A 25,052-nucleotide genomic window follows, 5' to 3' on the forward strand; every position below is an offset into this window, starting at 1 on the left:
TAAGCTAGTTCTCCATACTAAGTGTGAGAAATTAAGTAATGTAATTTTGGGCAATTACCTGATACTTAAATCAGTAGTTCACAAACTATGTGCTGTTTGTCATTAATCTGTGAAACAATTTAATTTGTTTAATTTAATTAACCAACTCTTATGGAAAGTTACATTTTTGGGATGGTAGATTTTGGATTTTTTTTCCAGTTAAAAGTTTAACAGGGGTGAGAGGGACGTTTCTCTTTGAAAAATAGTGTAAGGCAGCTGTTCACAAACTTTGGGGCCAAATTGCTTTCAAATGGCAAAATTTCTAAAAAACATTAACCTGGCTTTCACAGATCTATATTTCTACTTCTATGCCACAAATGTGTAATAATAGGTTCCTATGCAAAGCATCAATGGATGCAGTTAAAAGGTTCATAGTATTTTCAATTATTTTCATTCATGTGTCTGTGCAGGCCCTCAAGTGACACAGTCTAATTGTGATGCTTGAAAAGAAAATACTGATAGCATAAAAATTCTTGCACTGCTTTTGTTAGCATTTTCATGGGAATATTCTTCAGATTAAGAGTCTGTCATGTTGCTGTCTCATTGTGCAAAAACCAATAATAAGCAAAGAGGCATGTTAGCATAAATAGTTATTGTTTTTTTGTTATTTCTGCCATTCCATTAAGGCTTTTAAGAAATCCTAATGAAATGAATGTGTGAATTGCTAGAAGTATTTCACAGCTGACTGAGAATAAGTGTTTAAATTTCTTCTATCTGAATTGCATACTTGATGTTTCTGCTTTTACCACTGGGCTGTTGAAATCTAAATGATGAAGAGAGTTTGTACTCCTCCTGCACCTTTTCAAACAGTCTAGATTGGGCATCACATTTCTTGTTTATGGCTCACAGAGACATAAAGTGTGCAGGAAGAGAAAGCCAAATTCTGTAATGGGAGCCATTCATGCCATCCAGTCTGTCAAATCATTCAGGGACTGCCTTGGTTTAACCATCCAACCGTGTGTGCCCTTGGCTTAGTTGCCTGAATTATTTAAATAGGCAGATCTTCTGGAGTGTGAGAGGATGTCAAACTAGGGCCCTAATGGTCCATAAATGTGAAGTACTGCATTGCTGAAGCTGAGGCCACTGAATAGTAGGCAGTGCTCTTTCCTATTTTTAATTACGGAAGGAATAGGTGTTTTGAGTATTTGCATGTTTATTGTTTCTTTGGTTTGGTTTGTTAGGGTTTTTTGTTGTTGTTTTCTTTTTGGTTTTTTGGGTTTTTTTTTTGTGTGTTTTGGGATTTTTTGTTGGTTTTGGGGGGAGGGTTTTGGTTGGTTGGCTGTTGTTTTTTTTTTTGTTGTTGTTGGTTTTTACTAGGTGAAGTCTTGGTGTTGATTTGAGCCTTAAAGCCCAAAAAGCAGCAAGATGGAAAAATAAGTTTGTGTTGAGGTTCTGGTTTCTTTCTTGCTTTCTCTGCTGGTGTGTGTACTTCTGTGAGCTGTTTGAAATGCTTCTGAAAGCAACAGCTTTCCTTCAGTTCCTGCCTCAGATGTATCAAGCTGCTAAGTATAAAAAGATCCTTTTCAAAGTAGCCCATATCTGCTGTTTCTGTTACCTTATTTACAGCAACTTTGATCATAGCAGCTCCCATGAAAAATGTAAAACCAGAAGGAAGACTTTCCATTGAAAAATGACTAGGTGTTTAGGTTTTTAAGTTCTGCTAACTTTTCAAGAGACTTTTCTGTTAAAATCCTTCAGAAATCTAGAGCTGACCCAGGTTTTTTCTTGATAGGTTTTGTGTCTTTGCTCATGGTTGAAGGTATAATTCTGTAAATATGCATGTGAAAAAGTGAACCTGTTGATTAATGCTTTGCCTCTTTTGCTCTCAGAATTTCAGTGGTTAACAGACCACTGTGAGAATATGACTTCAAATTAGTTCCATTTTTTCTGACTTCTCCCCAGCTTGTTTCTTAGCTCTTGGTTATTGATGACCAGTAAAGATACAACTGATAGTAGCATTATACTGGAAAAAAGGCTCCATTTCAGGGGGTTCAGTCTGTTAAGGCCACTTTTGGTGTATCTGAGCTGTTTTGAGGAGAGATGTACTCAAGTTACTTGGGTAACCCGACTGAGAGAAGAGTTAAAACAAGTTTTGTTTTGCAGTCTTTAAGCTTGGGCTATGGATAGTCATGTCTATATACTGACAAGCAGGCAGCAGTTGGACACCCATCCTCTTGATATGTGTTGGGGAACCCAGGTGTAAAGCTTTCAGGGAAGTGGTATCACTGTCTCTTCTGTGCAGGTTTGTTTTCCCACTGCTGGGTTCAGACAGGATGTGTGCATCATCTTGCTTTTTAGCAGGTCCGTCTTCCAGATTCCTATTTCTGTGTACCACAGCTTTGTCATGAGAATGTTAAAGGTACAGTGTTAAAGGTAAAGTTGAAGAGAAGCCATTGTTATTGCTGGATATTTTATAGAAGCCTTGACTTCCTTTGTATGTGCCTGAGTTGTGGACCCTTTCTTTCAAGCACACAGGTGGATATTGAAGTCACAGAAAAGACCTCCAAGATTGATTCCAACCTTGTACTGATCACCACCTCATCAACTAGACCATGGCACTAAGTGCCACATCCAGTTGTTTCGTGAACACCTCCAGAGATGGTGACTCCACCATTTCCCTCAGTAGTCCACTGCAAACTTTAATAACCATTCTGTGAAGAAATTTCTCCTGATGTCTAGCCTAAACCTCCCCTAGTTCAGCTTTAGACTGTGTCCTCTCATCCTTTTTGCTGGTTGCCTGAGAGCAGAGACCAACCCCACTTTACTACAAACTCCTTTCTGTGGTAGTTCTTGAGAGCAATAAGGTCACTCCGGATCTTCCTTTTCCCTCCTACTTCACTCCATTCTAGAAGGGAATTGAAAGTTATCACAGAATGAATGCTATCTTCATCTTAAGTCAGTGTTCAAAGTTTTGAATACAGTGTAGAGGTTGGATTTGCTCTGATGTATTCATGATTATCTTTCACTGTGACCTCTCATTATCTGCATGGGTCTCCTCTGAACTAAGGACTGAACTTCCTTTTTTAATTTCATCTGTGTGTGGGTTAGATGCATTCTCTCATCTCATATCTCCATCTAAGGATCACTGAATATTCAGACATTAATCTCTAATGCCTTCTCTTAGAAGAATGCCTTTGTTTACTGCATCTCAGTTGAGCTGGAAGCACCCATGGGATAAAAAGTCACAAAGGAAACACATGGTGATGAGGATTAGTAACATTTAAGCACCTTTCTTTTAAGTCTTTGAGGGTTTGCACATCATAGATACTTTGAAGATCTGAGGAATAGTGAATCACTGTTCATAAGTTTATCATGGAGGTGTTACTCTTTTAAGGGTGCCTTAATTTTATTGTTAAATAGCTAGAAAGAGCACCCAAAACAATAGATCTGTCTTCTTACTAATGAGATGTTTTGTGTTTGTATCACAGGTGGGGATTGAAGGCTGAAAATATTTTTCAGTGACTTCAGCAAATATTGTGAACATTTGTTAAACCCGCTGTAGAAAGATAATTAAGCCTGATCAAAACTGCCTTTTACTCCTAGCTGCCCTCATCTAAGGGAATACAGTCCCTCTTTAAGACTGAGGCTATCAGATAAGATTTCCAGAATGGGAGATGCCTGGGCATGTGTTCAGGTTGTTTTTCCATCTTCTAAACAGCTAGAGGGCTATGTTTGCTTTCAGAGAGGTTTTTTCTAATCTATGTTTTAACTCTTGTGTAGAGGCCAGATTTGTAGCTCTGGCCCAACTTAATTTATCCAGATTATCAGAGACATTTACCAAGATAATAGCTTTTCTTACAGCAGCACTTGATCTGACTGTCTCCTGGAAGCTTATTGGAGGAGCCAATTCTATCATTTAGCTGTAATTGCAGTTGCAGTCAGTGCCTGTCTGTTCACAGCAACCAAAAAGGCTGAGTAGAGATCTGAGTTTTCTCTCACAACAATTTCATTCCATTTTCCAATTTTCTCAAACTTTCCCAATGGATAAAAAATCTGTTTACTCTTGCTTTTCACAGTCTTTGAAGAAAGCAGTGTGGTGTTCATTGTATCAGCTGTAGCCTCCCTGGACATACTTCAGTGGCCTAGAACATCTAAGAACTCGAAGAATCATATTTCTAACTTTGTATTATTTTAAAGTCCGTATAATAAAATCATATTTGTAGTTATGGCTACTCCTGCAGATGTTTTCAAATTGGATAGCTGAATTGGATGCATAATAGCTGTTAGTGCAAAATAGGTCTTCAATTTTTGGCACATGAGATGACATGGAGTTTTACTATGAGCGTTGATTTCAGTTTTCGGCTTTTTAGCAGGGGAGTCTGGGCTGATAATTAATGTCCAGGGAATGCAGTGTTATCCAGCCGCAGTTGGCCTAGGATAGAGGAGGAAAAGCTCTTCATCTGCAGTCGTGGCTTTGTGCGTGTTTAGACATGTGTTTCCACATGTTGCCATGTGTAAACCAACATATTAGTAGGGAAATAGGCCCTAGGAATGTGTTCTTTGAAAAGGGAGGAATCAAAAGAGCTCTTGAGGGCTTTTTTGCTCCTACCCCGTGGATGTTTGCATGAGGCCTTTTATAGATCCATGCCACAGTTTAAGTGGTGCATTTGTTTTGAACTTTGAGCTTTTCTATTTCTGTGAGTTTTTCTGTGGTACTCCTTAAACTGGGATGAGACTTTAAAACAAGATACCTGTTTTGTCGGTTTTCTCTCCTCTTGCTCACTTCTAGTGTATAACTTGAGACTAAAATTAAATCTGTCTGTCCTATGTGAATTTACTGACCAACAAAAAGAACTGGAAGATACATTACGTTTATGAAAAGTCTTTTGTCCCACTAGTCCAGATAACTCATACAGCTGCTCCAATAATCCTTTGGTTTATTTCCTGTTGTCTCTCAGGTCTTCCAAAGGAAGTGAGTTCATATGTCTCATTTTCATAAAATACATATATTTATATATAGTGTATAAAATATATATTCTGTATATATACATTCCTAAATTAGATAGAGCCTATTTTGAGAGACAGGTTAAATGGATGCTATTCTGAAATAGTGACATTCAGAGTGGAGAGTGCAGTTCAAAAGAATTCCAAAACCATCAAGGTATGGAAATGCATAGTTTAAAGCACGTGAATAGATGTAACTTGGCCACATACTGACAGCATGTTATAACTGTAAGAGTGTACTTGCACATTGCAGAATTCCTGATTGTGGTCAAATTAAGTTCCATTTTGAAAGATAATTTCCTTTCCTTTGACTTTTTAATATTACTGCCTCTAAGTGCCTGACAAGGACTGGCATAGAAAAACAGTAACCCTGCATGCAGTAGAAATAACCTCTCCATCTTACATTTATAAATCATTTTTACATCTGGGTCACACCTGCTAATTAGAGGGAGACTTGATTAGGGCATGGATTTGTAGGTCTGTGTAACAAAGGTAAAAATTGATTTTAATGTTCTTCATTTGGTAGTGTTTTATGGAGATATCTTTGGTAGCCTTTCAGGATCACTACCAAGGAGACTCTATATCTTTGCATTTCTGAGATTGGCAGATTACAGGCTGGTGGAGCAGATTTGGGTTTTCTCATTCTTATTTAAAAAGAAAATATATAATGGCTGACAGTCTTAGTGTGGCATTGGAGTAGACTTTCTAAGTGTGCAACCAGTTCAAGTGGAGAATCGAGGGCAGAAGTTGTTTTGTGAATGGAGCCTGAACTTAGTCAATGAAAAAGTCACAGTAAAATTCCTGAAGTCCTTCTGAAGCTCAGGGATTTAGTGGTCGACTGTGTATGAGGCTGTATATAAATTCTAAGCTAGTTTTATCTTTTTTCTTCTTGGAATAGATGCTGATATGATCAGTCAGAGGGCAGGCTCATCTAATGCTCTTGAGATCTTGGTAATGCTGCTGCTGTAGAGAGCTTGGGCATGAATGCAGGTGTTGGGTGGAAATGGTGTCTCAGGAGGAACCTTCCGCACCTGTCCCCTAGTTAGGGAAAAGAGTGTTGTGTAGAGTATAAATAGAAGATTCACTTGATGGGATCAAAATGGTGCTTTTGGGACTACTTGGATGTTTGGTGCGTGCAGATACTTCAAGGCTCTTGGTTGTACCGTTTTGTATTCTCTTTTGGAAATCCCACAGCGTGAGATTGCTTGGCTACGGAAGATTTAGCTTAAATAGTCTTTATATCTAGCAACATTACCTACCTGTGGCTCTCACTTGCTTACTAAATTCTTACTTGGTTAAATTATCTTTTGTGCAGCATTCCAGTCTTGGAGCATGATTGGACTATATCATTAAATAATTTATCTTCAGTTTTTGCCAGGGAACACTGGGGGTTTTTTGTCTTTAAAATGCATGGTTGATAAATCAGGCAGTGGCAAACTTTGTGTCCTTTTTGAACTCAGTATTTGTTATTCAAATACCCTGCTGTGGTAACTATTACGCTTGAGGGGAAAGAAGGGATAACCTATAAAATGCTAGTCATAGAAGGGACAGAAGAGGTCCACCTGCTGCTCAGGGGAGTCTTCCTGAAGCAGAGAAGATCTTCTCATTTATGTGTCACCACTACAGCTGTGCCCTACCCTCCGGCACTGTGCTGTAGTTCAACCCTTTTGGCTTTCTTTAAAACCTTTTAATTGAGCTGTAATTGAGGTGTGTTTTTTATTTGTGTCTCTTCCTTGAAGAGGATTAACTCAAAGTCAGCAAACAAAATGAGGAAGGTTTAAGTAAATGTGAAAATGGGATTTTTTGTTTTCCTCTTGTTTTCTGGAGCAGATCTGACCCTTTGTAACCAAATGGCACACTCCTTCTGGGAAGCGTTCGGAACTTGGAGGGCCATGTAATGGGTAATTGTTTTCTTTGCTGCTAAAAGCAATATTTGCACCGCCCATTGCTTCTTGGAAAAGTAGTATCAAGACATGGGAGAATAATAAAAGGAAGCTCTTCTAAATATTTTGTCAAGCATCTAAAGTACAGAGACAGTTCAGATTGTTGGGCATATTCTAAAATTAGCAATGCTGCCATTTTTTTAATGTGACTTGGATACTTCCTGGTCCCTGATGACTGAGAAGGTGAGATGTTTGTGACCAACAGAATTATTTCCAGCCTACACAATACAAATAATTACTTTTCTACTACTTTACTTTGCACGTTGTTGAGGAAAGCTTGTTTGAGCTTTTTGTTCCACTTCATTTTTTCCATCACATTTTCTGTCTGCATTATGCAGTGAAATATGGTCCATTTGGAGCATTGGAAGATTAAATTTGAAGGATAATGTAGACTGAGGTTTTGTTGGATAACCTAGACTCTCCTGTATGATCTACCACAGGAAATAAAAATGAATCCGATTTTTACTGGAGTGGTTTTGTAAGAGTTGTATCATGTAATAACCCAAAATAAGAAATGTTTCTCGAAAGGCAATGAGAAACTTAGTCTTTTAAGGAACATTCTAATTACAGTCCATGATGCATTGGCATGGTGTTGATCCTTCTTTTAAAATAGAATGAATGATGTCAAGGAAGTGGTCATTGAGCATTTGTAATGTTTTTTTGGTCAGGAGCAAAGAAAGGACTCACTCTTCCAGGTGAAATGTGAGGTGTGATGTTTATCATATTTTAAAATATATGTTACAGACTTTTAACTAAGGAGAAGGCAGTCTGCTTTCTTCAGGGTGGGTTTTTGTTTGTGTAGTGCTTAGTACAGTGAACTGAGATGAGTAATGGACGCTCTTATATGTGTCATGATGCAAATAAGCAGACTACAGACATCTATATTCTCTAGTTCTTCTAAGATTTGAAGCCAGGTCTAATTGTTACAGGCCCAACAAAGGTGCTCATTTCACATCTTCATTTGTGCTGTTCCTTTGAAAGCACCAGCCATGGTGATTAGACTACTTAGGTCCTGAGCTAACTAGTCAAAATACAAACATCCAGTCTGAATCACTGAAGCATAACAATGCATGTGGAAAGCAACAGCTGGATCTAATTTCAGGGAGTTTTTTAATTTCAAAAATCACCCTGTCAGAAAAAGCTCCTTGTTTTACTTCCTAAGCTTTATCAGATGATGAAGAAATAATCTATAACTTGATGTCTTCTAAAGATTCATCTTCTTTTTTCCTTCATTCAAAGATTTGTCCAAGGATCAGTTTATCAGACTGAGTTGGCAGGCCCTTTTGCATTCATCTTCCTTTAATCTCAGCAGGCACATTGAGTCATGAAGGTTGTACCAAGGCTTTTGGGCTTGAACACAGGCATCTCATTTATACCAGATGAGTTTAACAGTGTAGGCATGTTGATTGATTATACATGAAGTAATTTTGTTGCAGGCTGCTTAGTCCCTGAAGGGGGACGTTGCAATTCACATGGGTGTTGCAGTGAGACATGAATACTTCTTGCCGAGCTGTCCACTGCTTGCGCTGCTCTTGCAAGTGGACAGAAGAGGGTTTTCTCCTTTTTTATTTTTTTCCTTTTTAGAGTAAAACTTCATAGTGGATGTTAACATTGCCTGTGGGCACTTTAGTGGAAAATTCAGGTTTGCTGTTAAATAATAGAGGAACCTTTAAAAAGATGTGTTGCTGACTACCATGGGAATTAGTAGTAAGAGTGCAGGTGTGGAAATGAGGACATTGCAGTTTGCTACTCCAGAATGGGAGTGCATGGGCTAGAGAACATTAGGAAGATTCAGTTCAGTATCTTATGTCAATGGACTTGCTTTGTTTTCTGATGCTGAGCAACTTAGTAAGCACATTTCAGATGAAGTCTGGCAGATGTAACAGGATGTAGAGCAGGAGAAGTAAGGTGAGCACAGCTTTCTGAAGAATTCCTAAAAGTAAGGATAATACTTCTTTACTTTGTAGTGCCTTGCTGAACATATTTTATAAATAGTGAGCAATTCTGAGTTATAGAATTAAAAAGTGGTAACAGCTTACAACAACAGATAATAATCTGTAGTTGAGACAATGGTATTAGAAGCTCTGTAGTTTTTAAAAAGTAGTTCTATAGTCTTTCTAGGTTGGATTCTTCTGGTAGTGTATCACAGTAGCCTGTACTGGAATTGCCTGTGAGACTTAGAGGTTCTTTGATTATACTTGATTTATTAACCCTATCTGCTTGTCATTTAGATATCTGCAAAAGCAGGAGTATGAGAACATATGGAATGGAAATGTTCTTTCCCAGTGTGCAGGAAACCACAGCAGGTTGATTGGAGTCAGCATTTGAAGAGCCACAGCTAATACTTAAAACTTGGTGCTATCTTGCCTTTTTTTTTCCCCTCCCGTTTTTAATTAAGTCAACATAAGGGCAAGAAAGAACATGGTTTGCAGATAGTATACTGGATTTCCTGGTAGGCAATGACTCTGTTTCTGTAACTGCATAACAGGCATAAAGGTTATCTGCTTTCATGCAGGGCTAACAGATCTAGTAGGACAAGAAAGTAGTATGAGACATAGGAAAAACTAGGGCATGTTGAGGGTTGCCTGGAGTGTTGGAGGCATAACAGAGTCAGTGTATTCATTGAACAATTTCTGTGGCAGCATGAAGGCCATCAATTAGCAGGAAGGATAAACAGTGCAAGGACTCTTGTTTGGATTTAAACTGATGACTATCTCTTGGAAAGAATCCTCCTTGCTAGTGGGAACAGCCTGTACACAGTCCAAAAGCACAACGCCGTGTGCAGGTGGTAGTAGAAAGTCCCTTCCTGGTGGAGTACTGAGCTGTGGCACGCTGTCCTACTGGCTTGTCTGCATAGATCTGCTTGTGGGTGATAATGCTGTAGCTGACTTCTTGAGTAGATAATGAACTTTCCAAGAGAAATGCATGTGTCTGAGACCTTCCTGAATTCAGCTGTCCAGTTAAACAATGTAGAAAGTGTTAACTGATTTGCTTTTAAAATTTATTTGAATTTTCCTGGATGTAAGTAGACAGTGAGCACAAGATATAGTGACTCTTGTTTTAACCTAACCTTATGTGCAGAATGTGTAGGGAGTGATACTGTCTTGCTTACATAAGCAAGGCAGGGAGTATCACATCCTCAGCAGACAGTGTTCTTCATTATTTCATACTGTTGGGATTTTGAATGCAAAAGGTTCTCAGCACCCTTTGTAGAAAGTTTGATTTCAACAAAATGTGAAAAAGATCTTTTCACAGGTTAGGCGTGGGGCAAGGAAGTTAATTCACAGAATCAGAAAATGGGCAAGATTGCAAGGGATCACAGATCTGTTCCAGCATCCCTGCTCAAGCAGTGTCATTCCAGACCACATGGTATAGGATTGCTTCCAAATGATTCTTGAATATCTCCACTTAGGGAGATGCCACAACCTCTCTGGGCAGCCTGTTCCAGTGCATGGTTAACAGCACAGTAAAGAAGTTCTTCCCTCATATTCAGATGGAACTTCCTATGCATCAGTTTCTACTCATTGTCTCTTGTCTCATGGTTTGGCACCACCAAGAAAAGCCTGGCTCCATCCTCTTACTTACACTGATGAGATCCCCTCGTAGTCATCTCTTCTGGAGGCTGAACAGACCCAGACCCCTCAGCCATTCCTCATAAGTGAGATGCTTCAGTACCTTCATTTTTGTTGCCCTCTGCTAAACCCACTCTAGGAGCTCCATGTCTCTTGGACTGAGGAGACCAGAACTAGACACAGCACTCCAGGTGTGGCCTTAGTGAAGCTGAGTAGAGGGGCAGGATCATTACTCAACTCCTGGTCATCTCCACAGCATGTCTGTTTTGCATGATGTGTGTAGTGGGAGATCTTCTTAAGCCATGAAAATAAGATCTTGTAATGGGAAATATTTGGCAAGGTCAGTGAAGGTTTGGCCACTTGCATTATTATTATTATTAACAGTGGATGTTTTAATGAATTAGCTTATGAGAATCCTCTCTAGCACTATGTGTTAAATACAAAATAATGCATAGTCCATTGAAAAGGTGGTAGGTGGTGTAGGAAACAATTTCTGGTGTTCACCTGACATAATTTGTGATTGACTTGCATTGAGCCTCTTATTTTCTTCTATAATTGCATTTTTGGAAACAACTTACAGGTTCAGTAAAGAGAAGTTAAAAGTCCATGCCATGTCTTCAGGTTTTAGGCCTCCAGATGACCAGGAACTTCCTTGGAAGCATCTGCTGACGACTGCTGACAAACCTTTGGATGAGATCATGCCGAGATGATTGGTCTTACCATGTAATCTTTGTTCCCTCAGTCTCTTGTTTTCAGCAGTTCTCTTCTGTTTACTTGCTACAGGGTTATGTGCAAGTTCTCATTTTATTGTGGAAGCAAGATGTAAGTCAGGAGGCTCACAAAGCTACCTGGAGCAGCTCTCCTATGAAAACAGGCTGAAAGAGTTGGGGCTGTTCAGCCTGAAGAAGACTCCAGGGAGATCCTAGAGCAGATTACCAGCACATGAAGGAGGTTATAGTAGATCTGGAGAGGGACTTTTTGCAAGGGCATGTATGATAGGACAAGGGGGAATGGATTTAAACTGAAAGAGGTTAGGTTTAGATTAGATGTTAAAAAGAAATTCTTCATTGTGTAAGTGGTAGATACTTGAACAGGCTGCCCAGAGAAACTGGATGCCTCATTCCTGGAAATGTCCAAGGCTGGGTTGGATGGGGCTCTGAGCAATGTGGTAATGGGAGATGTCCCTGCCCGTGGCAGAGGGGTTGGACCTAGGTGATCTCAAAGGTGATCCCTGCTGACCCAAACCATTCCATGATTTTATGATTTTTGCACATACTGGGGGAAGGACTGGCCTTCATGGTAATTAGGTTGCCCTTGCCCTGAATTTATCCAGCTGGATCTGGTGCTTGGGAAACTCTGGAAATGGAAACCCACGAGGTGGTAGTGCAGCCTTTTGAAATTTGCTAAAAGTGTGCCACTTTGAATTCCTGGTGTTCACCTGACATATGAAATAATTTCTTTCTGCACCTTTCTTTTTTTGGAGATCTCTATTCCTTTTCAGTGTGACTAAGTTGTGAATCTAATCATAGTGCTGTGTCTCTGCTTTTAAATATGTCATTAAAAACCACACCTTGTTATGCAAATAGTTACTAAAACTTGCTTTTCTCTGTGCTTTTTCTTTTGGGGCAATTTAGGCTAGAAGTGAATGTGAAGATTTCCTAATATTTTCATTTTAGTGCTGTGACACCGTTTTGCTGAAGGAAATGATTTCTTGAAAAGTGGGACAGTGTTTGAAAAGCACTAATGCTGACTAAGGAAAAAACCCTCAAGCACAAAGTCTGATAACCTCTTTTATCAAACTTGGAACACTAATTCTTCAACAGCTTATAGTAAATTTGTACTTTGACATAGCTGGCTTTCCCTTTCCAAATGTATGATAGGTTGTTTGTATCTAGCAAAGGTCAAGTGGTGAAATTATGCTGCAGCTCTGGGAAGAATGTGGTGTTGCCTTTTAATATGAAGATATGTATTTGGGGAAGCTTGAATTGGTTTTATATATAAAACTATGAAGGAATGTTGAAACATTTTTATATGTCAGGCTATCATTTGAAATTTGGTAGGGTATTTATTATTTTAGGTTTATCTTAGACCTGCTATTTACATATGGTGCTTTTCTTAGTTACAGCAGTAGCTAATGAATTTTGTTATCTGCTCATGACAAACTTAGCAAACCAGGGGTGGGGAACCCAACATGGATTTGGAGAGAATAGCTTACTGTGTATGTGCACAAGGTGAGGAGTGGAAATTCCAATTTTAACTTCACAGCTGGAGTTGGGCCAATTTCCTCTGCCATTCCCCCAACCCCAGAGGAGGAGCTGCCCAAACTCTGAGTTCAGCAGGAGATGCTTATGCTTTTAAAATCTTAGTTATTTAGGAGCTCATTATTAAGAAATTGTACTTCTTGAAAATTTAATTCTGCTTGGCAAATAATCATCTTCAGGCTAATTCCACTTGCCAGTTCCACTCTCCCTGTACTCCCTGCTCAGTCTCCACCCGTCATTTCCCTTTTTTGTGTCTTCTAATTTGAACCTTGTCTCTCAGGTCTGAGGGAGTCATTTGGATTGAAATAAAAGCCCCACACGACTTGTAACATCAGGCTTTTTCATTTCATGTAGCAATAGGCCTGAGACAAAGGAAAAATAAACATTGGAAGCAGTACTTACCTGCTCCCTAAATAAATAAATTTTTTTTGATGGTGAGGAGAAATTATTTTTGTTTTGCAAGTCCTTTGGAATCTGTTTGCATCAAACATCTGCTACATCATATGTAAGAAGAGAAGGCCAAGAGTAATAAAACATTTCATTAATGTTTAATAACATAGTGATTAGCAACCCAGCAAATGTCTTATGCCTGTGGGAGATTGGAACTTATTTGATTAGTAGATTAATTGCAACCTGTTCTGGTTACAATTGCAGGTGTAAGGTTCTATGGATATTGCAGACTCCCTGAGGACTGATGTTAAAGGCATTTGTATATTTACTTTCTTCTTGGTTAAAGAGTTAAAAATCAAAACATGAGGAAAAATCTGACTGCTATTTCTATGAAAGGAAAAGGATTATTACTGTAAGAGTGTTTTAACAGAGATCCTCTGTGCTTCCACTGAAAAAGAATGGCTGCTATTATCTCTGAAAGCATAGGGCTGCCTTTTACAAAATACTTTTCCTTTCAGTTCTTCTTCTGCTGCACTTTATTTCAGTCTTATAATGGACTTGAGCAATCTCTCAGAGTTTCAGACTTAATTCTGGTTTTCTAACTTTTATCTTGGGTACACTGCAATTCCTCCTGCATCTGGACCTGCTACTGGTAGAGCACAGCAGATGCTGTAGAATAGAAGTGTAGAACTGAGCTGTTGATCAGGTCACAGTATTTGAAACAACCACTTAAAAATGATTCAGTGAATTTCAGGTTGTGGTCTAGAAGCGATGTGATGCTGGAAATCAGTTTGTCTTCTGAGTTTAGTCTCATGCTTCCCAAGCTGGAAGGAATTTAGAGGTGGTATTAAGTCCCTGAGAGGCTCTTAAAAACTCCACTTCCATTCAAAGAGGCAACAGTGAGCTTATGAATTTGTCTTCCACTGTTCAATTAACTGCTGAGATGCAGGAAGAAAATGAAAGAAAAGTGAGATTTTTTTTTTCTTCTGTTCTCCCAGGAGACATCAAGGCTTGTTTTATCTCTTAAGAACATAAATAAGACATTTTTGTTTCCAGTTATAGAAAACGATGTGTAATAGCTGTACAAAGAGCAAGTTGTCTGCTTAAGGACTGCGTTCTGCATTGGAAAGAGCAGCCTGGTGATGTCATAATATGGCACCTGCTATTACTGTCTAAGGGAAGAGTTGGGAACTGGAGAGTACCTGGTCCCTTCCTGAGAAGGGATGTGTTGCTTGGATTTATTTGGAGCAGTAATAGAAGGAATTAATAGGGTGAAAACAAGGTGTGTGTTAGTAGCTCAGAATTTCATCCACTGCGCCTGTCAGCTCACTCATTACTGCATGGTTGTGGTTCAAATCATCTGGTTCTGAAGAGGCTAATGAAATCTAGTCCACTTTTGTGGTAGCTGTGTGACTTTTTGTTTCACTCATCATTCTAGATATTTAGTTGAAAGCATATTTTTGACTCCTGCAGCCCCTGCCCACTCTCTAATTTCAGTCAAGCTGTTAATAATCACGGGTTTGCAGGTTGGGAGTGTGCTGGTGGCCCCACCTATGCTTGCCTGAAGCCTGTGCCTTCAGCTTGCCCTGGCCTGGCTCCAGCCCAGCACACTCTGCCCACTGGCTTCTTCAGGCAGGTCCTGCCTGCTGCTGCCGCATTCGAGCTGACACTTTTTGCCCTGCTGTGTACCCATGCCAAGGCTGAAGGTCGCTGTGCTCAGTAATAAATTTTGGACAGAATGCAGCTGACGCAAGCGTTTTGTGCCCGTGACTCGTTCCGGGTGTTTGCAGGCCAGCGTATCAGGAACACTTTGCTGTGCAGCCCTGCTATGCGCCTCTGTCGTTTGCTGCTTCAGGATCTTAATTATCAGATTTTTAAGGGATGAAAAACAGCGACAAGAGTGGCAGTGTTGTGGATCTTGATAGCAAAATGTAGCTGGGTTTGCAGCCTTTGGTTCTGTCTGGTTATGTAGTAAAACAGGGCATGATGCAACCACAATGTGCCAAGTTGCACGGAAGTGCAAACACAAACGTTTTGTATCTTGGACCCCCTGGCAGCTTCCCCTGCTCATGCCCCTTGTGTGGCACCGTGCACATGCACTTGTTATTCTCCTGTTGTATAGGTACTTAGCCTCTGGGTTTTCCCTTTGGGATTCCTTGAATGGCAAGCAGGAAGAGCTATAAGGAAGGGGTGGAGGGTGAGGGTATTTAAAGGAGCAATTCTATATTTGAACTGTAAACTGCTGATGGCTATCACCAATTTTTTTGCTTTGGTTTTTTTTTCTAGCTTTGTTTCTTATTTTTTGTTTTCATTAGGGAATCTGAGAACGTCAGCAATATATAAATTAGTATTTGATCTGTGTTTCTGGGACTTCTTGGGTCATAAATTTGTAGTGTTTCTACAATTGCTAACCCTCAAAACTGCTTCTGTGCATGTGTTTACACATTGGTAGAGGTTGCAGCAGGACAGGATGTGTGGACTTTCTGACCTGCTGGACTCCAAGTATTTACCAGTCATTGCTGCGACAGCAGGAACTGGGTGGTGGGTGTTGTGTCATTACAGCTCTTGGTATGTCATAGATGCAGATATTTAATACATAGTATTTGTTTGTTGGCATTGTCCCCTATTCTTGGATTAAAGGTCATGATTGTGTGAGTTTGAGACTAACAGGTGTGCTAAAAATGGAGACCACCCCAAATTAGATCTGCTGGTGCAGTAAATATGCTGTGACTGACAGGAGGGGGAGACTGAGGCTTTGTCCTAAGCCACACCTCAAATGTAAATGAGGAAAACTGTGATCCCTGTTGACATTTATCTCTGCGTTAAATTGCTTGCCTGAAAAATGGACTTAATATGGGTGGGTAGCTATTGATGACCAGCACAAACAGATTTCCAGCCCAGGCTTCTGTAGTTACACTTTTGCACTACTTTTGCCTCCAAGCACTGATGTCTTTGTGGTATGTTGGGCCAAGGTGGATGTAGGAATTGGCCTTTATTCTGTAAAATGCCTGAATTACCACATCTGGTAAAGCCAGTTCTGTGACAGTAGTTTCTGTAATACTTGTGCTGACAGCAGGACAGTGTTAAAAGCACTTTTGTGATTGATGGAGTTAGAAATCTGTCTTTGGAGGAATGGGCCAGGCAACTTCAGGAGGTTTTAGAGAAGATGTGGTACAGCTTGTGTTTTGTGGACTGACTACTAAGCTTAGGACAAACCACATATACTAGGATTGAGGCTTTAGTAACAATATTAGTGAAAATGTGCTAATTATGCTGGGTTTGTGATCCCAGGTCACTCTTGGTAACCTGCAAGGTGCTATTTCAATGACATCCTCTGAGGTCTTGAGTCTCTTTGTTTCGGGAAGTTTTGCAAAGCTTAGTTTAGGAGGGATGGCTTTGTTGTTGTGCAAGCAGCTGTTTCTGCAAGGCATCAAGAGTAGTTGGCTAGGATCACACTGAAAATCCTCTCAGCATGTGTCTGCTTCCCTGTTCTTGGAGTCCAGCCTTTTTCTTGTGGTGGGAGGGGGTCAGAATAAAAAGGTTTTTTGCTGCTGGATGAAAAATGCTTTGAATCTCTCAACATTTTGGCCTGAGCTTGTTGTCAGGGCAGGCTCAGCAGTGCAGCAGGTGAAGGTGAGTGGATGTGATGAGTCATTCTGGCTGTAGAAGTGGGAAGAAGCAGGGGGGGAAAGAAGCAAGCCCTGCTGGCTCATCACTGTCTTCATGCCTCCTGCTGGAAGCTGGTTTCTTCCCCAATTTACCCATGGCTTTCTCTTCATGCTCTTCATTGTGGGAAAACCTTTAAGAAGGATAAGAAATGTGGTAAAATGGAGAAGATTATGGTGGAAGCAGAGAAAAGGAGGAAACAATAATCATGGCATACACAAGAGTAGGAATAGTGTGTATGCTGAGAAATTTGGATTACCTGTGCTACTTCCATCTATCTGTAATGCCACAGTTCATGCAGTTATGCTCCATTTTCTGTTTATTCAGTCTGATAGAAGAACCCAAGGTATTGAGCTTCATCATTTGAAGGTATTACACCAAGAATAATAACAATTACTTTAAGAAGTACAAAAATAAGCATTAACCTTAGTTGGTGTTCCTACTTGATTTAAGCAAGAAGTCTGATGCTGAAAGTACTTCTTGAATTAGACTGATAGCTTATCCTGCCTTTCCATCTAAAAGATATCTTCTCTAAAAGTTCAAGACATACCTAATTTCATCTGTTTAAAATGACCAGGTCATGTCCTTGGTGTGACAGAAAGCAAAAATATAAATTCCTAATTTCTCCCATTTCGTCTGCACTGAACACAGTTCTCAAAGAACCTTGCTGAGACTTTAAAAAGGCTATTCAGAAGAAAAACAAAAATCAAAACTCAGCATGCCCTGCTGCTAGGGAAACTGAGACATTCTCTTCTGAACTGAATCCAGGTTATATTTCTCTAAATCACTGGGTGTATATTGACAGTGTCATGCTGACACGAGCTGTACAAAACCTTTCACCATCATTTGCTCTAGTGCAGTTCAAGAACTTGCAAGTCCATAAAGCCTCATCTCTGATGAGCCAGTCATTTTATCCCCTACTGTAAGAAGGGGAGGGAGAAGGGGATAGGGAGGGTGTGAGACAGGGAGAAGGCAAAGAATCAGACTAAGAGTGATGAATGCAAACTGGTTTAGCTCTAGAAATCCCTGGATGGGGAGGAAAGGGAGTATATGTGGCCGGGAGTGATGGTTATCCTATTTTGTAATAGCAGATTACAGTAGTAATACAGGCAGAAATGACCTTGCTTTGGTGGTATCGTATCACATGCAGCATTAGCTCAGCTCTGAGGGATTGGGAATGTAACTTCGGAGAGAAGGCATGAATCTTCATGCAGGAACTTTATTGGCTGTGCTTTGAAGTTATAAATCTGATGTCTTGGCAATCTTTAACCAAATCTTTAACCTTGATGAGCAACCAGTTTTCTTCAATATAATGAACAGATAAGACACAGTCTGATCTAGGAAAGTTGTCTTCATAAGGAATGAACAGGGTTTTGTCACATGGCATTTGTTACAGTAGTTAGTGAAGGGCTTAAATGCACTGATCATAGAGCAGTCTACATCAGCAGCCTTTGCCTTCTGGATAAAGAAATCTATTTTAGATAAAGAAATTGAACTGCAGAAAATATGCTGAGTAATCCGTTCATAGTCCCATTGGTTTGCGGGTCCTCAAAGGAACGTGTGCCGCAGCAGCACGTGTTGGTGGCAACACGTGTCTGCTGGGTCCTCTCCTGTGGCAAGGCTGCTGCTGAAGGGTATTGCTTTCTGCAGTGCTTACCAGCCTGGTACACTTGTTCAGTTAGAAAACTCAAGCCTTTCCTTCATGAAAGGGTGGGAGAACAGGAAAGTGGAACGACTTCCTCCTCTTAAGAGTCTTTGACTTTGCATCCATGTATCTTGGAAGACAAAAATTATGAGTTAAGGATAAGCATGAGCCTTAGGTTTAAATCTACCCTGTATTTTGAATGTGCATTGTCAGCCTTTCTCATCAGCATGTTTTGAAATTATTTTGGTTAGCTTTATCTTTAGACATGCATTTTGTCTCTTGAACTTGGTGCATGTCATCTGCTACTGTTTCACTGAAGGTTCTCTGGTTATAATCTGGTATTTCCCCTTCCTCTCCATGCAATTCTGTACTGGTATTTAATAATCCACATCTTAATGTGAAAAGGCTGTTACTTACTTAAGATGTATACAGGGAAGTATATGGTAAAGTGAGACTACTTGAAGCATTCATCTGAGAAAAAAGTAATTCTTGAACATGAACATCAGTAGCTGTTCCCCTGCCAAATCCAATTTGAGCTTTGCAATTGTTCAGGTATTTCCAGTTTTAACTCCACCAGGGAGTGGCGATTAGAAATCAGTTTGGTTTTAAGATAGCTGAGGTGACTATTTGGCTAAGATTGCAGTTTAGATATGTTTCCTTCTGCCTAGTCACAGGATGCAAGATATAGGTTACTGTGTAACTGGTTTATGACTTATCCCTGATATTAGCACCTCTTGAAACACTCTTTGTGCAGGTGCAGCAGATGGTCAGGATGAGAGCTGAAGGAGATGGATCAAAGTGGAAGGCATCACAGGAGGCAGAAACTGCTTGTGCTAGGATGAGATACCAGAGTATAAATATAACTTCAGCCTAGCATTAGAATAACTTTTGCTGATTTCTTTTTTCCAGTGTATCCAATCAGCACATACACCCTATCTAAAGAACACGAAGCAATAACCTGTCTTGGAGTATGTATGGGTATTTTAAGAAGCTAGTAGAGATACTTCCAAAATAATATTTGCACATTAATGCTTAGCATATATGTTTCTTCCAGTAAAACCATGAGATAAAAAGTATTATTCCCATTTCACAGTCAGGAGAAAGAGAAGAAGAAATAACTTGCCATATATTGGGCTATGAAATGCTGATGGAATTTGCTTGAAGTGCAAGAACCTGCAGTGTTAGGTTTAGTCCTTTTGTAAAATGCCGTACAAGGCAAGAAGAGAAATTAATTTTCTGTCATCATAGGTGATTCTGTAACCAGTGGGATCTAGACCCATCCCTGCTTTCACTCATTAATTGAAATTTGCTCCATGTTGTAAGGTCCAGGGAGATACCCCATGGCCAGCAGTGCTTTGGACAAGACAAGAGGATGGGATTCTGTTGATCTGTAGTTTGAATTGTACTATGCAGCACAGAAATCCCAGCCATGACTCCAAAAATTAACTTTTTTTTTTTTTAATTGGATTTAATAAAGAATGAATAAGTGGAGAATATGTGTGAGCTTCTGCTCCTACCAGGAGAATGCTTTACTCTGTGAGATGTGAGGCGTATTGATGAGTTATGTGGTGAAGCCTGTATTCCTTTTTCACAAATTCACACCATAAGATTTCAGGAGCTACATGAAAGCTTCACAGGTCTCTCCTTGCTTTCTCTTTCCCTTTGCAACCTTGCAGTATAGAATAGGCCTCTCTTGGTGTGTACCAAATGGTCTTAGGCTTTAATCTCCTCAGAGGCCAGGCAGGCTCAGGGAGGGACTTGCTTTCTCCTTAACCACTGGCTGGGTAATTGCCAGCTGATAACTGTGTGAGATGTCACTCGTGTTTGTAAAGAGCTGGCTAATACTGAAGTATTTTTTCAGTCAGCGGGTGGCTGGGTTGATAGGATTAATGATACTGCATCTTATGTAGCACCTCTTTTTTTTAAGGCTACATGGCTTAGAGGAATTAAAAGCAGACTTTGTAGCCATGTTCACATTAGAAGCTCTGAGTGGTTCTTGTGGAGTTCCTTAATAATTAATTGTAGTGACAGACACCGTATGTGACCCTCTGATAACACAGAATGTGAAATCATTGTTTTGACAGCAGCACTGCACAAAGTGGGTGTTAGCTGTGTGCATTTAAGTGTGAAAATGTGTGGTGGCTAAAGAGTTCTCTTCCCAAATATTCCTGAACTTGGCCAGAGTTAATGATGCTAGTAAAGAACAGTGAAGTAGTCTAGTGTATTAGTTCTTGCCCTTTTAGGATGGGTGATTAGCAATCCCACGATCAAAGTGAAAAATGGAATGCCTTCTATTTTTGTAGCTGCAGATTGTGTATTAATTGAGAAGGGAAAAACAGTGATGTGTAAATGTGACTAGAGGAAAGAAGTATTGTAGTAACAGCTGTGGAATGAAGTGTGACAAACATAGCTGTGCTAATTTTACTTGCTTGTTTTTACTCCTACCTGCATTTCAAAACTTTATTTGTTTTTACCTGCTGAGCTGCAAGATCCTTCATTTGTTCAGGCATTATTTATGCAACAGATATTGCAGTAAATTTCCCAGTTTATCGTGCATGTTATGAACTGATTTTATTTTAACAGCTTTTTCAAGTTGATATAAAATGGGAAAATAATGTTATTGTTCTGTCTGTCTAAACTGATTTAACCTCGGTTGAACAAAAGTGGAAATTGAGTTACCTAATCAGTTTCAGGTGCTTTATGTTGGTATTGCAAAAAGCATGGTAGAGGAAAGGATCTTTTGTTACAAACCTCTCTTGCACTGTAGAGAACGGTGAGCATATAGGTGGAAATGCTGTTTGCTTTGCCAATGTTTGCATTATTTTTATATTATCAAATGGGATAGGCTTCCCATCCTTCTGGTTGATATATTGTATTATTAAAAGATTGGGAAAAACAAAAAAAAGTTCATGTCTTCTTGCCTTTTGCCACTGACAGTTTGATAATGCAAATAGGTAATTCTTGAATTACCTATTGGATTTTTGGATGTTTATTTTAGAGAGAAAATGTAGTCAAAGATGGCAATATTCTCAATAATAAAACAAATGCATTAAATACTAATAAATATGTGAAAGCTGTTGCCTTTCCAACTTAGTTGTTCTTTGGTTTGTCAACTTCTGTAGCTGTATGTTAAAGTGTTCATGATGGTACCTTACTTTTTCCACAGAAAGTTTTTCTAATTGTTTGCTTTTCTCTTGTTTCAGAACAGAGAGCTCCAGATTATGAGAAAGTTGGATCATTGTAACATTGTCCGATTGCGTTATTTCTTCTACTCTAGTGGAGAGAAGGTAAGAACGAAAAACAAAGCAATGTGTCCTGATAACTGTCTGGGGTATAACTGGACTGAGTGTGTGGAGACAGAAATGTGAAGATATCAGACATTCACTACTGAGCAAACGCTATAATGGTGCCCAACAGGTCATACTGGAGCAGATGTTTTTCACTATACGAGTGTGTGGTCCGTGAGGAGCAGTGTTACGCTAAAAATACAGCAAGGCTGCAGTAGATTTGCATATGCACTGCCTCTTTCTTAATTTAGTGGGTCACAGCTGGGCTTTATGTGTTCTAGCACTACCTTTCTATATGTGCAGATATATGTGTTTTCTAGGATTCAGTGTTAAGCATTTTAGATATAAAGCATTTATGTGACTTTTCCCAGAACCAGTCTTTGGATGCTTCTGTCCCCCTTCTTTGTGCATCTGTTCCAGGTACAGGCTGAGTTTCAGAGCCCAGAGGAAAGAATAATATATGATCATGTGATTGTCTCATTTGTCAGAGTGTTTGTGCTCCAGAAGAAAGAGCAAATAGCTGGATTTAATAACTCTCAAGAAGTACATAGTGACGTTTGTTTTTGTTCAGTCCAAGTTTAAAAGTTTCTTGGTTTTTTAAAGAAGGGGTTACAAGGTTTAATTTTAATGTGAAATTATAAGGTATTCATTGTCTAAGTATATATCAGCATTTTACCAATCATAGGGAGAATTCAGGATGAAATGGACTTCAAGATGGTATCTGATCCAACCTTATGCTTAAATCAGGATCATCCATGGAGTAAAAACGAAGTCATTGTGGTGTATGTGGGAGTTAATGTAAGCTGTGAGGTAGGGGAGTGAGTTAGATGACCTTCTGAATTTTCTCTGATCTTTCTATGTAACATTACAAATATTTATATAATTTTTAGATAATTTATATAAATGCTGCCCATTTTTTTTATTTTTAAAGCAGATTGCATCCTTAGCTGTCTTCAGACGCTGATGTACTTGTCCACAGTGCTATAAAGGGCTGTGTATGAGAGCTGATAGCTACTGGCAGGCTGTTAACTGCAGGCTCATGAAGTGGGTCAGCAGACTGGGAGAGGCAGCCCACCCCCTTCATGGTCTTTGGAGCCAGAAAAGGAGCTGACATCTCCATGATAAGTTGCTTTTGTCTTGTGCTGTGCACAGGAGGATAATTGGAGGAGATCTGCTGTTACCTGAGAGGTGTTTTGCCTGGCACCTGGCCTTGTACCTTGCCTGTGCTTGTAGGGAGCCTGCAAGACTACAGCATTCAAGGAGAAATATAATTTACAGTTTTAAAATTTTTTTTTTTATCAACGTCCCCTTTCCTTCCTTGCTCTTGGATGGTGCTAACAAGCATTTTCAGCTGTGTATGTTTTGTTGGTAGTGCAGTGTCATTTTTTTAAGCTGTATTTTGTTCATAAACAGAAATTCCTCAAGCAGCATGAGTACAATAAGGAAAATGCTGTGAAGGAGGGCTTGGGTTTGGGATTTTTTGTTGGTGGTTTGGTTGGGATTTTTAAAACAGCTTTTAACCTAATTGGAGTGAAGCAGAATTTCCTGGACAGATGTGACAATTGCCTTATCTAAGGGCTTTCAAAAACCTCCTGCAAACAGTGGAATGTTAAAACTGCTCAGAACACTGTCCCAGGAGCTTTTGTGTAACAGTAACTTGAGAAAAACTCTTTTGGAAATCTTTAAATGAAGTTGAGCTTGAGACTGGATTTTCCATTCTGCTGTTTCAACTCCTCGTGGCTGATTCTTGGCAGCACTAATGTAGCTTTTAAAAATGTCTCTATCCATGGCCAATGAATCTTCATGCTTCAGTGAGAAGTTTTCTTTCATGTTACTTTCTGCTCCTCGGTCTTCACGCCTCTGCTCTGTTGGCTGTGAGATTTCCACTGCTACCCTGTTGCAAAACTGGACAAATGGGAAGCAGTCCCTGGGGCCAGCACACACCCAGCAGGACGTGAGCTGTGTAATGCTGCAGTTTGGGTTGCAAGGTCTCTTGCAGTTCAATACAAAAGGACACACAATTGGCTTGCAAGTATTTCCACGTAGGTGGCAGCATGTGAAGATAGCTGTGATGGCGTGCGTGACTCCTGCCCATTCTTGCAGCTCTCAGGAAACACCTGCACAAGAAGCTGTAGCAAACACAAGCTGAGTGTTAGCACAGCAGCTTGCCACAGCTTTTCCTCCATGGACTGTGGGGTATAACAGGTTGCTGTTCTTGACTTGTAGCAGACTAGTTCTCTGCTAGGAGGAAGGGGGCTGGAGTTTGTCTGCTGTTTGGGAAAAGCTCTAGACAGAAGCAAGTTGGTGTTCTCAAGTTGACGTGGGAAAGAAGGAGAACGTTTCTTATCATGCTTTTGTCAGTTTTGGGAAGCAATAGCATCTTTTCCTTCATATTTCCTTCATGATCAAACTGTCTGTTTGTGGAGTGGAGAAGGAGAAAAGTGGAATGTCCCATCTGGTAACCAGGAAGGATGTTTAGGAAGCAGTTGCATAAGTAGATGGTATGTCCCCACAGGTTTATATAAACTGATTGTTAAAGGCAAGTCCAGTGGGAAGAGTAATATAGAAACACAAGAATTGTGTGTCAGAAAATGTGGTGGTGTAGTGCTGAGTTGGGCTTGCAATTGTTGACAGTCTTTGTGAAGAACTTGATGATCTTCTGCCATTAATTGGTGTTTGTGATAATTAACTCAAGTCTAGCAGCAATGGGAAAGTCTCAGAGGTAACTCTTATAGTGCTGATCTCATTAATTAAATTTTGATATTTATATATCATGCAGTCTTTTGCATAAAGATTTTCATGCCACTGTGTTTACTCCATCTGTTCATGTTGCTTGGACTTCTCCCTTCTTCCCTAGTGCTTGACACCAGCATCCCTGAGCCCAGAGACTTTTCTTTCTGGATGGGTTTGGGGTTTTTTTGTTTGTTTTATGGGGTTGTTTTTTGGGTTTTTTTTTGGCTTTTTTTTGGTTGTTGTTGGTTTTATTTTGTTGGGTTGGTGGGATTTTTTTGTTTGGTTGGGGTTTTTTGTTTTTTTTTTTTGTTTTTTGGGGTTTTTTTTTGTTTTTTTGGAGGATTTGTTTTGTTTTGTTTTTTTGGTGGGGGAGTTTTCCAGTGTCCTAGAAGCTAAAATCTGTCTTGATTTAGAGATACCTCAAAGGATTTTTCCATATGTAGTCAGAGTGGCACTCTTTGAAAGCCATGTGCCTAGCAATCACTTCAGTTCATTTCAATTGCTGGCTTCATTCTAGCAAAACAGGAGGTGTCATTCTTGATTGGAAAACTGGAAAAGTATCAAATAGAAAA

The 25,052-nt window shown here is 39.7% G+C and overlaps 1 protein-coding gene across 1 annotated transcript in view; it reads left to right on the forward strand.

The window, feature by feature from the left end:
• GSK3B (glycogen synthase kinase 3 beta) overlaps window positions 1-25,052 on the forward strand; it is a 149,294-nt gene that overhangs the window by 58,032 nt on the left and 66,210 nt on the right. The window contains exon 3 of the mRNA XM_041411048.1: window positions 21,664-21,747. Coding sequence (XP_041266982.1) covers window positions 21,664-21,747 — 84 coding nt within the window. The remainder of the gene's footprint in view (window positions 1-21,663; window positions 21,748-25,052) is intronic.

The sequence above is a fragment of the Onychostruthus taczanowskii genome, unplaced genomic scaffold (genome assembly GCF_017590055.1).
Source record: "Onychostruthus taczanowskii isolate IOZ18803 unplaced genomic scaffold, ASM1759005v1 scaffold34, whole genome shotgun sequence".
Classification (NCBI taxonomy): Eukaryota; Metazoa; Chordata; class Aves; order Passeriformes; family Passeridae; genus Onychostruthus; species Onychostruthus taczanowskii.